The 14596-nt window shown below is 35.8% G+C and overlaps 1 protein-coding gene across 2 annotated transcripts in view; it reads left to right on the forward strand.

Moving 5' to 3' along the window:
- The window catches only part of CD109 (CD109 molecule), a 74351-nt gene that overhangs the window by 38268 nt on the left and 21487 nt on the right, over positions 1-14596 (forward strand). For both annotated transcript variants that reach the window (XM_081940347.1, XM_081940348.1), the window contains 8 exons: positions 1691-1805; positions 4432-4545; positions 5473-5691; positions 6627-6765; positions 7674-7850; positions 9685-9766; positions 10359-10587; positions 12245-12410. In XM_081940347.1, the coding sequence (XP_081796473.1) occupies positions 1691-1805; positions 4432-4545; positions 5473-5691; positions 6627-6765; positions 7674-7850; positions 9685-9766; positions 10359-10587; positions 12245-12410 (1241 nt within the window). The remainder of the gene's footprint in view (positions 1-1690; positions 1806-4431; positions 4546-5472; positions 5692-6626; positions 6766-7673; positions 7851-9684; positions 9767-10358; positions 10588-12244; positions 12411-14596) is intronic.

A 14596-nucleotide genomic window follows, 5' to 3' on the forward strand; every position in this document is an offset into this window, starting at 1 on the left:
AGTTCTGCTAAAAGTGGATTGAAGACCTGGCAAATAGAAAAGTTCTTAATTTTGTAACTTTATAGTGAAGGTATCAGTTTCTGAAGAGCAAAAAGTGATTATGTTGCCTTCTATTCCCTTCTCACTTACAAAGTGACCTCAGGGCCCATTTGTCTGCTTCTTCTCTGACACCCACTTCTATCCTTTGCCACCTTAAGTGGTCCTATTTATTTTGGCTTGAGTGCTTTAGTTGGTTGCAAACTAACCTCATCAGCTTATTGGTTATTTTGCTGATGAAGGAATGGCTTTTCATTTGAGTTCTGACTTTGTTTTAATACTTGCATTAAGTGAACAGAATTAAATACATTTTATTAAAGAGTTTAAAAATACAGGTAGTTGAATCTTGATTTTATCATTCAGCAACTGTTTGAAATTATGATGGCACTGATTGAAGGGTGATTACAACTGGTCCTCAGTTCTAGCTGTCCCAGCAAACCCCATGGTCACATGATCACGATGTGAGCACTTGACAACCAGGTTGCACTTATGATTGGTTGCAGTGACCCACAATCATGTGACTGCCATTTGTGACTTTTCCTGAGGGCTTTTCCAGAAAGTCAATACGAAAGCTAGAAGGGAAGATCACAAGCTATTGAGGTAAGTCTCTTTTCCACAAATGCAACCTCTCCCAGGACCACCATCCTGCAGTCTCCTTATGAGAAGCAATCATTTGGAGCCCAGATGGAAAATCTCCTTCTTTAATTATCTGAATAGGTTCTGTGGGATCAGCTTGTTGACTGTTGGTCTTAGCCATGTCTTCATTCCTCTGGAGTTTTAGCTTGCCATTGCCTCATCCCAAGGAAAATGAAATCTTACATACCCAAGGAAGTTGAAATCTCCAAGGAAAATGAAATCGTACATATCCAAGTTTTATTTATTTATAGTTGATATCGGAGGTTATTTCCCCCCGTGAAAAATGGACTGTTTATTGAAAAACAGCTAATCAAATGGCCGTTTTCCCCCAATCACCTAGCTCCCTGAACTGGAGTTGAACTAAGCTGAAACCAATGGCTATTTTGTTTCATATTTCTCCAAATGTATATATATTTCTTTGGACCAGTGTATTGTAGGAGCCAGTTTGGTGTAACGGTTAAGGCACCAGGCTAGAAACCAGGAGACCAAGAATTCTAGTCCCACCTGAGGCAAGAAGCCAGCTAGATGATTTTGGGCAAGTCAGACCAGTCAGTCTCCCTCAGCCCTATGTAGAAGGTAATGGCGAACCTCTTCCGAAAAAACCTTGCTAAGAAAACTTCAGGGAGTTTTCCAGATAGTTGCAAGGAATCAAAGCTATCTTGAAAGCCATCATACAGAGTGTATTGTGGTAAACTATAAAGTGTGTAAGAAAAAATGTCTAAATATGTAACAGATGCCTGCTGGAACTTATACCCCAAAAGAGATTCTTAGATTACAATATGTTTAGAATCAAGTGTTTCTATGTCTTGTAATGTTTTCAACTCTCCAAAACATATATATGTGACAGTTACTTTCATACTGGGAGACATGAATGGATTTTTGGGTCTACCATGAGCGTAGTGCAAATTCTTTACTATTCCTGTAAAAAAGTAACTTAATTAAACAAAACAAGATTCCTATACCAGGAAAGTCAGTCTAGATTTGTTGTTCCTTTTATTCTGTTTTTTCTTATCTTTAGATCTACTGAAGCAACAATAAATGTTACTGTTCCTGATACCATTACATCCTGGGTAGCCAGCGCATTTATAATATCTGAAAATCTTGGATTGGGTGTGATGAAAATACCTATTGAGGTAATAAATCATTAAGCTGATTCTGCTCATTTGTTGTGAAAATAAGAATTAACAAACACTTAATGAAGTTCATATTTAGTAGCATAGCTTCTGTTCAGTAGTTTTTTGAAGTCCCTTAGTCATTCTTTTTTTTAAATAAATATTTCTAAACAACTTATCAACATTTTATATCAGGATAGTTTATTTTAATGCCATAAAAATCAAACCCAAGTGAAACTGAAAATACAATTTTTGTTATCTATGAACATAGCAGCCTTAAAATAAGATAATTTTCAGATGTTATATTTTAGCATAAGATATGTAGAAGCTGGGACCTTTTTAGCATCTTTCCAATAATTCAAAGATTAATTTGCATGTGCCAATGATACATGGAGGACAGAATCATGATAGAGAAAATTCACTTAAGTAAAACTCAATCATATTGAAATAGTGAGAGCTCCAGTCATATATTAATGGTATCAGATAGTTGGGCACAACAACTTTTCTGCTTTTTATAGATTAGAAACTTTGACCAAAGAGTGAAAAGATGCTAGCTAATTTAATGTAACGTTGTTTTCAGTGCATTGGTGGATCTATTTTGGTGGATTTTTCAAACCCATTTCCATAGGAATCTGTCCCAGCATACTGTAGCTCAGCAAACTCTGTCAATCTCTACTGAAATTGTAGAGATGGTCAAACCAGAGGAGGGGAAGACAGCAAATTGTTGAGAAGAGCTTTTGGTATGTTGTGTCTAGAAAAATCTAGAAGTCTAGAAGAGCAAAACTAGTAAAACAATTAGAACACTGCAAGAGATGAACAGACTGTAGAGGGCAGTCCAATATAAGAAAAAAGCGTTGGTGAGTAAACAACCAAAGCATTTTCACAGTAAAGTTGACATTTTGTTGCCTTAAAATTAGAGAAGGCTTCCTGTTCTCTATAAGATCTGCAATATTCTATAATCTTGGCTCCTCCTTCAGGGTTTCTCTGATGACATGGAAATAGTATGGGCTTGGCGCTATGAGGCTCTCACCTTGATTCTTTTAAGATAAGAATTTTAGTTTAAAAATATGGAATTAATATAATAAACAACATTCAGTGTGAAGTCTTAGATTTTACTAAAGCAAAAAGTTTGTTGAGGTCCAAATTTTGAGTTTGCACCTACACTCACACATGTAATAAAAAAAAAATATTTAGAGGCATCCTCTCATTCAATGTTTTGGATTCAGATCTTAAAGTTTGTTTTAGGATTAGATGCAAAATACTGTTAATATTTATTTAACTTATTTTGGTAGATTTGTTTCAATGAGGCACTTTCAGGCTTTATTTTCAAAGGACATGCTTGGCTGCACATGCTTACAGTTGAATACCTTTTATACATTCAAAACCACAGTTTCACTCCGGTTTTCTCGGTGACTGATTTCATCACTGTACATTCTTGGCTTGCTTAGTTCCTATTCAGAGATTTCCATATGGTTACATCATGTTACATATTAATGTGCCTGAAAAATATTTGTATAGAAACTGAGTGTTTCACAGGCTTTATGTGTAAAGCGTTCAGTTTTAACTTGGGTAAATTATTAACAGAAATTACTTTTGTGTGGTTTAATTTTGCTTTGCTATAATCTAGTCCATCCCATTTATTTTCCTGCTAAGTTTCCTTGCAGATCTTTCTCTCTCAAAATCTGAGAGAGTTTGGTAGCAACTTTTAATCAGATGCACTGCCGTACCTGATAGAGGATTAAAATATATAAAGATAGGGCAGGAGAAAGAAAGTGTAATGCAGATGAAGACTACACTGTGAATATAGTGTGAGTCATAAGTTTTACTCAAGAGTTACATATACAGATGGGCTTCCCTCTTTGAAAGTCATCTCCCTTTACATTCATCACTCTCTGCTAACCCCTTGACTATCTGCTTCATGAATACATAGCGAGTCCAAATGTTAATTGGAACTTTGGAAATATGTGGGAAATCATTCTTTAATTTCAGTTCATGACTGAGATCTTATAGATCAGATTATTGTTTCATATTTTGGCATGAGGAAAAAATGTGTGATACATTCATCTTGAAGAGGTGAGTTGTAAGCACCATGACCTCACTTAGAGTACAAGTAGTGCTGAAGAGCTGCTGAACTTTAAGGAATGTAGCACTTATCTTTGCTTTTTTAGAGGAAAAGTCAATGCCATCAGTATTGAGATGAGGTAAGGAAGCTTGTGTATTTTGTACTTTGACTTCTTGTGCTTCAAACAGATATAGAAAGCACTACTTTTCAGAAAAGAAGTTGAGAAACATGGGAAATATTTTTGTAACATGGAGCACCAACTAATTCTAATCATTACCAGCTGTTTCTGCTTCACTTGATTCTTCCCATTTTTGATGTCTGAAAAATGAGAATTTGAAGCAAGTTTATCTATCTCTTAACTAATTTATTGGACATGCATATGTCAAAGCATGCCAAATATATTTAATCTCTTTGTCTTTTTAGGTACAATGTAAAGCTAGGAAATATTTTATAATCCTTTTCTCAGAATTTTCCATTTTTTCAGGGAAAACTCTTCAAAAACAGGGTAGTGTTCTCCTCTCTTAATTATTAATTAACAAATAGTACCCCACAATGGTTTAATAATGTATAACTTTTGTTTTTCAGTTAGAAGTCTTCCAGCCTTTTTTTGTTTCCTTAAACCTTCCTCCTAGTGTCATAAGAGGAGAACAATTTATATTGGAAGTAAATATCTTCAATTATTTGAAAAAAAGCACTGAGGTAAACATATTGAAACTTTATGTGCGTGCATACATACATATATTGCTTTTTATTGCATTTTCTTTGCTATTACCACTCCAGGTTAATTTCAGTCTGATTGATTTTTTTAATACTTACTAAGTATAAAGTAAGTATTATTAAGTATTGTTATCCCCTAGTTTAAAAGAAAATACGAACATAGTTATATTTATGCATATATTAGGAGTTTTGCATCAATCCGAGTTTGGAGGCAGATATGGAAAACAGCTTGGTTTGACTCATAGGCCACGCAGTTCAAGTATTCCTCCTCATCAGATCCTTGACTTGAGAAGTTGGGAGTAGAGATCCAATTGGGTGGGTTGATAAAAAAAGGTCAGTTTTGCTTCTGCTCTTCTGAAAGAGCTCAGTAAAGCACTTCAAAATCCTTCTAAGATAAGCAGAACTGAAGATGAGCAAAGGGATGTGAACGAAGGAAGTTTCCCTTCCCCACTATATTGCCGCTTGAGAGTTAAACCAGATAAACTGCTCCTTTGTAATTATTAGTCATTCCAATCCCCACTCTACTATTCATTCTGTCATTTTGCCGTAAGTTCTATCTTACCTCAAAAATATTGAATTACAACTGAAGTGTTAGTGAGGCTCAAATTGTGTTGGCCACTTCATGCTGCAATGTTGTGGCCAAGCTCTCGTGATTCTGTGCATATCCTTTATCAGTGTTTTGGTAGGAACATTTTTATGTTCTGCCAAGTTTAGGAACTTCCAGTTGTAATTCTGTATATATTTTTTTGTTTCCAGAGGGAGTTTTCATCTGATACCTTGTTTTCTTTCTCTCTTTTCAAAATATGGTTTCACTCTTCTATTCATTCCCCCAGTTCCAATACTGTAGTTATAGTGTTAACTATTAGTGCTAGTAGAATAAAACATTAACTAACCATTTCTGTTTTGTAGGTGACAGTTACCCTTGATACAAGTGATAGCTTTGAAATTTTTGTTCTTTCTAATGATATAAATGCCATTGGAAACCAACATACTGTTTGGATACCAAGTGAAGATGGGAAGACTATCTTCTTTCCGATTATGCCAAAGCAGATTGGAGAAATTCCCATCAGAGTGACCGCAATATCATCCATTGCTTCTGATGCTATTCTCCAGAGACTATTAGTGAAGGTAATTTAAAGGAGCCATATTTCAAGAATCTTTTTCTGGGATAGATGAGAAGTTTTTACCCAAGTCCCATTTTGATCATTTTTAAAAGCATCTATGTATCATTCAAAAAGAAGTAAGAAAATCTCATAATAAAATACTGAAGAAAATGAGGTTGGAGTTGTCTTGAACCTGAAGGGGTGGGGTAGGGCCCGGTTTGAAGTAAGGTCTAATAAATCAGCTTCACAGTTTTTAGATACATTTCCTATAGGCTTTATTAAGGCAGGATTTCTGGTTTGCCAAGTGAGGTTATGGCAGACATATTGAAATCTATTTTCCAGTTCTTGATACAGACCATGAGTGACTGGACAAAGTCACACTTATATATAAGATTCAGTTGTGATGAAATCTTTCAAGCTTCTGAAACAGGAGCATATGAAAAAGATGCTTACTTTTGCAATATTTTTCATTTGCTCTGTAAGATGAAAAATCTTGAATGTGATTCTTAGCACTCCTTCAGAAATTGTTGAATTGTACCTTTTAATAGACATAATTAAAAGGGATAAACGAATTGATACTATTAAATTACAGGAACTTTAATTTGTGTGTTGGCTCGCTGTGTTTGGAATATATTCCCTCTTCCCCACAGTCACTCAAAAACTCTATGAACTGTATGAAATTTTGTGCTGATTACCAGGCTTCAGGAAGGGCCTGGAGGAATTCATAGAAGAATGAGGATCAATGGCTAATATAGGTGGTCCTTGACAAACAATCATTTGTTTAGTGACCATTTGAAGTTACAGTGGCACTGAAAAAAGTGACTTACAACCTGTCCTAGGATCTACAACTCTTGTAGCAGCCCAATGGAGACATGATCAAAATTCAGATGCTTGGAACTGGTGTGTATTTACACAAAACAATTATTGTTTACATGTGTAATACTTGTTTATTTTTAATAGGCTGAAGGATTAGAACAAACTTACTCAGAGACAGTTCTTTTGGACTTATCCAAAAGAACTAATCTTACGGAAATTTTGAATTTCAATTTCCCCTCTGATGTAGTTCCTGGCAGTGAAAGAGTGCAAGTTACAGTTACTGGTAAGCATAACTGTATTTCCTCAAATACAGTTTTAGACATATCTAATTGCTGGGTGAATTATCATGTTAGTTATTTAATTACATATTTAGTTATTAGTGTTATTTTGCTTGTGTGTGTGTGTGTGCATTATGGATGGAAAAGAGATAATTCTTGAGGTACTTTTATATATCAATTTATGTAACTGGTTTATTGCATTATCTTTTTTTTACTAACACTAACATGCTCTGTTTCCCTGAAAGTAAGTCCTCCCCGAAAATATTGCAACACAGCAGCAGCCATGAGGTGACCATGCTCGCTGCTTCCTTCACCTCAAAAATAATAAGACCTCCCCGAAAATAAGGCCAAGTGCTTATTTTGGGAGTCAAAATAAAATAAGAACCTGTCTTATTTTCGGGGAAACACAGTAATTGTCTTGCTTAAATTAACATGTCATTCTTTATCTGCTACATATGTGAATATCTTTTTTTATTGATATTGATTTTGTTTGCAGATTTGAAAAAAAAAAAGAATTATTATGCTGATGTTATCTAATCTTGGTCTAAACTTCCATGGTTGAATGTCAGTACCATAATGGAGGATTTCTATATTATCCTAGCCTTACCGAATTGACATATAAATTTCGCAATTCACACAATTCTCAGTAACAGCCACATGTTAGTGAAAATTGAAGTCTATACATTAAGAGACTAGTTCATTTGGGTATGCTTATAATTACAATATGTTTTCATGGTAATACTTACATTGATTTTGACCCTAAAAGCAAGCTAGCTGGTTAAGAGAATTGATTAAAAAGTTTGTTATAGAATATTTTCATTCTCCCCCCCCCCCCACTTTGGTCTTTGTTTACATGTTTACTTGTTGTTAGTATTGCCCCTTCCATCACTGACTTGCAAATTTTATCTTTCAGGTGACAAACTTAGTTCGTCTATTAGTGGTTTGGAGTCACTGGTCAAGATGCCTTATGGTTGTGGGGAACAAAACATGATTAACTTCGCACCTAATATTTATATTCTGGATTATTTGAGTAAAACAGGCAACCTCCAAACCCAATTTAAATCAAAAATTGTGTCGTATATGAGAGAAGGTATGTTTGGGTAACAAGCATGCAATTCAGTGTGCATTTCTTTGAAAGCATTTAGACCAGCTGTTCATTCTTGAAGGAGGTTTTGTTTGAGAGAAGCTGTAACACTACTGTAGCATACATATTAGAGACTTTAAAAACTTAGGAAGCTGGTTCCATATAGTTTTTTCATTTTTGCATTGTTATGAAGTTACAGTCCATATGATTTGCAGATGTCCCTAGACTACATAATTGCCTTTCGAATACAACTGGCCCATTTTAAATTTAAGTTTAAATTAGTTTAAATTTGGTAATATCATACTAGGAATAACTATATTTAGACTGACATCCCAGATCAGTCTCCCACAAAGATAGGACAAAAGCTACCAACCACAGAAACAGTTTTGTTTGCTTTGTTTAACTCCATGGGTTACATTTCGCCTGACATTTGAACTTTGGCTACTCCAAAGTTGCACAGTTACTTTAAAAATGATGAACATCTGTTTTTCAAAAAACCTCTTTGAAGTCTGCAAGCAGTCTGTCGCTCCCTGTAGATTGATTTATTTTGCCATGGTTTGTTAAGATTCTCCAAACATTAGTTTTATTAAAGTTATTTAAAATGAGTCATAATAGTATGCTAAATTGAAATTTAGTAATTATTGTTTCACTTAAACATTACCTGGTTTGGGGTTTAATATTCTTTGAGAATATTCAAATATTTCATGTTCTTTGAATTCTTTTCTAGACAAAACAGAAACTGTCTTTAATTTTAAAAACACGTATTCATCTTTGCATTGTTGGCTGATAATAGTAATGGTTATTTTGTTATTATTGGTACAGTATAATGGTGGGATTCAAATTTTTTTACTACAGGTTCTGTGGGCGTGGCTTGGTGGGAGTGGCAGGGGAAGGATATGTAAAATATCCATTTCCTCCCCACTCCAGTGGAAGGTTATTGCGAAATCCTCATTTCCTCTCGATCAACTGGGACTCGGGAGGCAGAGAATAGATGGGGCAGGGCCAGTCAGATGTGGTATTTGCCAGTTCTCCGAACTATTCAAAATTTCCGCTACTGGTTCTCCAGAACTGGTCAGAACCTGCTGAATACCACCTCTGGTACAGTAGTAGTATTTAATTTCTTTCTAATTCTCATTTTAAGGCTGATACTTAATTGTGAATTATGTATATAAAATACAATAGTAGACAACCAATATAGCTTAAATTTTATATTATACCCACATTCCTGAAAAGGTTTTGCTAGATAATAATTTAAACTTTATTATCTAACTCTTTATAAAAAAGTCCTTTAATCTGTTCACCAGCTTTTTTTTACAAATTTGGCTTTATGTTTCCTCATGGGCCTATTCATTCTCCTATTACTTGTGGGTTGCCAGCCATCTTTCAGTATCTTACCTGTAGACTTTTCATTGTTTGAAATGGTGCCGTTGATATTCTCTGGCAAAATGACCACTTTGGGATAGCATTGCTTCACATTACTTTCAGGTTTTATGAAGTTAATAGAGGAAATAGTAGGTCTTTACTTCCCAAAGCCTCTCTGTTCCCATTCTCACCCTTAATCCCTTAAACGCTGTGACGAGCCCTTTCTGGTGATATTACATTCAGAAGGTTGGGAGCTGAATTTTAGTCTCCGGCTCTCAGAAGTTGCCTGTCTCTGTATTATGTTGTTTATACTTCATAATGTGAACATATGAACAGTGTTTGAGTAAATTGAATCCTTGTGGATTTTAACAGATTAGGTTATTAGCTTCAGTGAGGGATAAATCTTTCAGAACTGCATCTCCTGACAATGCAAGCTGCTTAGTTTTTTCAATACGCTTCTCATATTTCATTGGTTCAGGTTATCAAAGAGAGCTTCTCTATAAAAGATCTGATGGCTCTTTCAGTGCCTTTGGAAACAGTGATCCCTCTGGGAGTACATGGTGAGTATCTATATTGTTGCACAGTACCCAATATGTAGTTTTCATAATTGTTTCATTATAGGTAAAGGTAAAGGTTCCCTTTGCACATATGTGCTAGTCATTCCCGACTCTAGGGGGCGGTGCGCATCTCCATTTCAAAGCCGAAGAGCCAGCACTGTCCGGAGACGTTCTCCGTGGTCATGTGGCCGGCATGACGAAATGCCAAAGACATTGAAGCACTGTTATCTTCCCACCAAAGTGGTCCCTATTTTTTACCTGCTTTCAAACTGCTAGGTTGGCAGAAGCTGTAACAAATAATGGGAGCTAACTTCATTACATGGCGCTAGGGATTCGAACCGCCAACCTTTCTGATCGACAAGCTTGGCATCTTAACCACTGAGCCACCGCATCCCTTTTTTTAAATTATAACTTATTACAAATTCAAATCATAAAATGGGCCTTTGAGCTCTATTTTCTTCAAATGAAAAGCCTTGCTGGCTGGGGAATTCTGGGCCCAGGTTGAGAAACACTGATCTAAATCAATCGTTTAATAGAAAGAATTAGTTTGGGCAAATATGTTTAATCGTATACTTTTATTATACTTTCATTCTAGGTTATCAGCCTTTGTATTAAGAAGTTTCATTCAAGCACAACCATACATTGATATTGATCCATATATCCCGAAGAGAACAGCTGCTTGGATCCTCGGTCATCAGAAATTGAGTGGAGAATTTGAGGAGCCTGGACGAGTTCTACAAACCGAGCTTCAAGGAGGCACTAGCGATTCTGTTTCACGGACAGCTTATATCTTGACTGCTCTATTAGAGTATCAGTTCAATGAGGTAGTAATGATAGTGATCTTAATGTATTTGAAACAAATTACCGTCAAGCTGTTTACAATATAGGCTAGTGCTTTAAATCAGGATAATGCCAAAGAATGCATTTGAAGTTGCAGTATTCTCAGTCAGGCAACCAATCCTTTTTTTCACAATCCGATTTCTTCCAGATGTGTTGGATTACACATCTGATTAGTTTTATGGAAATACGGGTGTATAAGAACATCTGCTCAGTAGAGGAAGGGTAATCTATATTGATTGCCAAAAGCTCACGGATTTAGTCAGGAGTTATTCCCAGTTCTACTTCAAAAAGGCCGGGAATTGAATCTGGGACCTCTTATGCTAGCATATTATGTCTTGCTCTTCTCAAATGAGGCTTTATCTTTGCAGAACAGTATTCTGTTTGATTAATGGTGAGATTAATTAACAGTTGTGCAGAAATGGGGAGCTTTTTATTTGGGTGGGGGACTTTATCTTTTACAAAGTGGAATAGGGCAGGAAAGTTTTTTGCAACATGAATTGACTTTTGTTTCCTAAAGAGTCACACTCCTAGTAGGTAAATACCTTTTCAAAAGATTTAGTAATGAAGGAGAACCTGGGCATTGATTGTTGTGCTTGCATGACATAATGGCTATAGATTCATATTTACATTTCCGAAATAATTTCTCTTTTCTTTTGTGTGGAATTAAACAACTTGGCTTGGTCCAAGATAAATATAGGTAGATGCCAGAAATAGCTAGAAGCCATAGTATTGCTATACGCATTCTAATAAGAACAAGGTTAGTTCAAAATCCTCCAGCATCATCTCATTCTAAGTCAATAGTTATGTGCCTCATAATAGTTATATGAACTATTGGAACATAAGATTGTTATTACTAAGGCAGTTTTTATTCTTTAGTGCAAATCAATTTCGATGGGATTATAATGCAAAGAAACATATAAACTGCATATGGCTTGCAGTTATCACCCCCACGATAAGTAATAGTGATGTTTTTGTTAGACCCCAAATTAAGGCAGGCAGCGAAAATGGAATTTTGAAAACCACAATATATGGTCTGTTCATAACGACACTACGTTTCCTTGCTAGCTGTCTTCTGCCTTTTAAGGTTTCAATGCAGGTAGTCCTTGACTTGCGTCTGTAATTGAGCCCACAATTTCGGTTGCAAATTGAGATGGTTATAAAACGGGTCATCACATAACAGTGCCTGATTTTATGATTTTTTTGCAGTAGTCATTAATTGAACACTGTAGCCGTTAAAGCAAACACATTTTTTGGGGGGGGGGGGAAACTGGAAGTAACGTGTTTGTGGGATGCTGCAATGGCCGAAAATGTGGGACAGCTGCCTAGCAACCACTTGACTATGGGGGGGATGGGAGGGTACAGATGGACATTGGATTGTCAGTTCCTTTTTTGAGCTTGGTCACAACTTCAAACTTTCTATAGTCCACTCCTCCCAAGCATATTTAGAGGGTTACAATTAGTACTGTCTTGCTCAATTGCAGTTTGCTCGGATGTTTTGCAGCTCATCCCCCATTTTAGCATTATATATATATTTTATCTTGAATATAAAATTGCAATGTAACAGTTTGCCATAAAGACGACTACTAGTCATTCTGGTTAACTGTAAACTATTTCTTAAGGTGCTACTTTTCTTTTTTCCAGAATGAAAAACCTATAAAGCAAGCGCTGGGCTTTCTTGAATTTCAATTGAATAACATCGTATCGGATAATCATACGCTGGCTCTTGTGACCTATGCATTATCACTTGCCAAAAGTCCAGCAGCAAAGGGAGCTCTCGACAAACTGAATGAGAGATCAGAACAACAAGGTAGCGTGAAATAGTCTTTATGTCTGGGTGAGTCATCTGACATTCCAGTTACCTTTAAGGCAACATATGCCAGTGGAATAAAAGAAAGGAAACATAAAATGGCTTGATGTAATCTAAAAGTTATTTATGGTCATGTTTAAAATGCGTAGTGTTATAATCCAATCTCAGGATGCCTTCTGGTATTGAATTCAATTCAGTTCCATAGTGTTAATGACTCTATTTAAATTAAAAATATGCAGGTCGCAATTACTAATTGCAAGTGAACTGTTACCTAATCTGTACTTTTTCTGCTGCTGTAAAAAAAAGGCAAATCGTATTCATTGTGCCTATAATCTGTACATTCAGTTGGCCACTTATTAAAGTTTAGTAAGACAGAACTGAGTAAACAATTGGATCTGATAACCTAAATGACACATTCCAACAGTAAGACTCTATACTTTGTATGTTCTTTTCGATGTAGAATATTTGTCATAAAATGCAGGTTTTACTAACTCATAATCTGAAAGAACAGCAAACCTCCAAGCTCACCTGTTTTGCCACATTCTTAAGTAGGATACTTAAGCAGGATTTCTGCAAGTGAATCATATTCTCATTAAGGTATTTGTTACCCATCCTGATATTTGCACTTCTCATTGGGCTATTTTTGGCTGCCTTCATTAAATGATGTCTCTTTTTCTTTAGGGACTTCTGTTAAACCCGAGTCTTTCTCCACAGCTGCTGATATCACTGTGGATATTTTTGGAGCAATCAACTCTTAGAGAATATATTTCCAATTAGCATATACATGTGGGATGCATAGCTGTGGGAAGGGAAAAATGTCTAATAAGCAAACGTTTCTGCATTTAGAGGCCACTTTGGCAACAGCAAGTGTTAACTAGAAAGCCGGCCTTGACTGTGAAAAGTAGGCTTGAAAAGTGGGAATGGGTTTTGTTTGATTATGGGCTGATTGGCTCGTTCTGCTTGCCCCAATGTGAGAATGGATGACCTGTTTGGGGAAGATTGGAACAGATGATATTGTCCTCAGCCGATCCCTTGTCTCCTGAAAAGGCAACGCCCACCTGAGATTTCAAAATTGCATCAAAATTACTGGTTTTCTTTTCCACTCTTTTTCTTGTACAAGCAGGCCTGCCTGTTGGGCCTCATTCTGTCTTATACAAATACCTCTCTTCTAAATGGCTGAAGTGTATTACAGGATGGGTTACATCCATGTCCTAAGACTCCATTTTTTCCTTCGATTGCCATTTTGTATTCTGTCTGCTTGCTTGTTTGTTTGAACTGACAAATATTCTGCCAAGTTTCTTCTAGCTCAAGGGAAGAGAAACTATAGTTGTGGTGTTGTTGTTTATTATAATCTTATTGAAAGTTTGAAAAACAATTGTAAAACTTTTAATGCAAAGTAAAATAGTGTAAAAAGAGAGGTAGCATTTTCTCTAATCACACAGGCCAATTTGACCATCTCAGCAAGTTTGACTACTTTCAGCAACATTACTCTGTCCTGGTTGTTGTTGTTGTTTAAAGTTCAGCAGATGTTTGTGAAATGCTGGCCATTTATTTTCTTTATTTTTAACTGGGTGAAAATGACAAGAGTTTTACCACATTTCTTGTTCTAGACCAAATGAAACTATTAAGTGCAACTTAAAGATGGAAGGAAAAATAACTGGTGTTTGCTTTCCTGCCATGGTTGAGAATAGAAAAGCAACAAAATTCACCAGTTGGTGAACCATGTTATACACTGAATTGAACATCTAGTCATCATTGTGGCCAAAATAAAGGAGAAGGTTGTAATTCAGAAATGGATTTCTTCAGCCAGTTTTACTTCTAGCCAAACAGAAAGTTACAGTACAGAAAAACTTTACCTGTAGTAGAACAAATTCTAGTTTGTTAATTTGATAAATGTGAAATTGATTTTGGGGCACAGATAGAATAGAATAGAATAGAATAGAATAGAATAGAATAGAATTCTTTATTTGCCAAGTGTGATTCGACACACAAGGAATTTGTCTTTGGTGCATATGTTCTCAGGGTACATAAAAAGACAAGATACATTCAATAATCATAAGGTACAACACTCAATGGTAGTCATAGGGTACAAATAAGCAATCAGGAAACTATCAATAGCAATATAAATCGTAAGGATGCAAGCAACAAAGTTAGTCCTGCAGTCATAAATGGGAGGAGATGTGCGA

The sequence above is a fragment of the Natrix helvetica genome (assembly GCF_964273705.1).
Source record: "Natrix helvetica genome assembly, chromosome: 2".
Lineage (NCBI taxonomy): Eukaryota > Metazoa > Chordata > Lepidosauria > Squamata > Natricidae > Natrix > Natrix helvetica.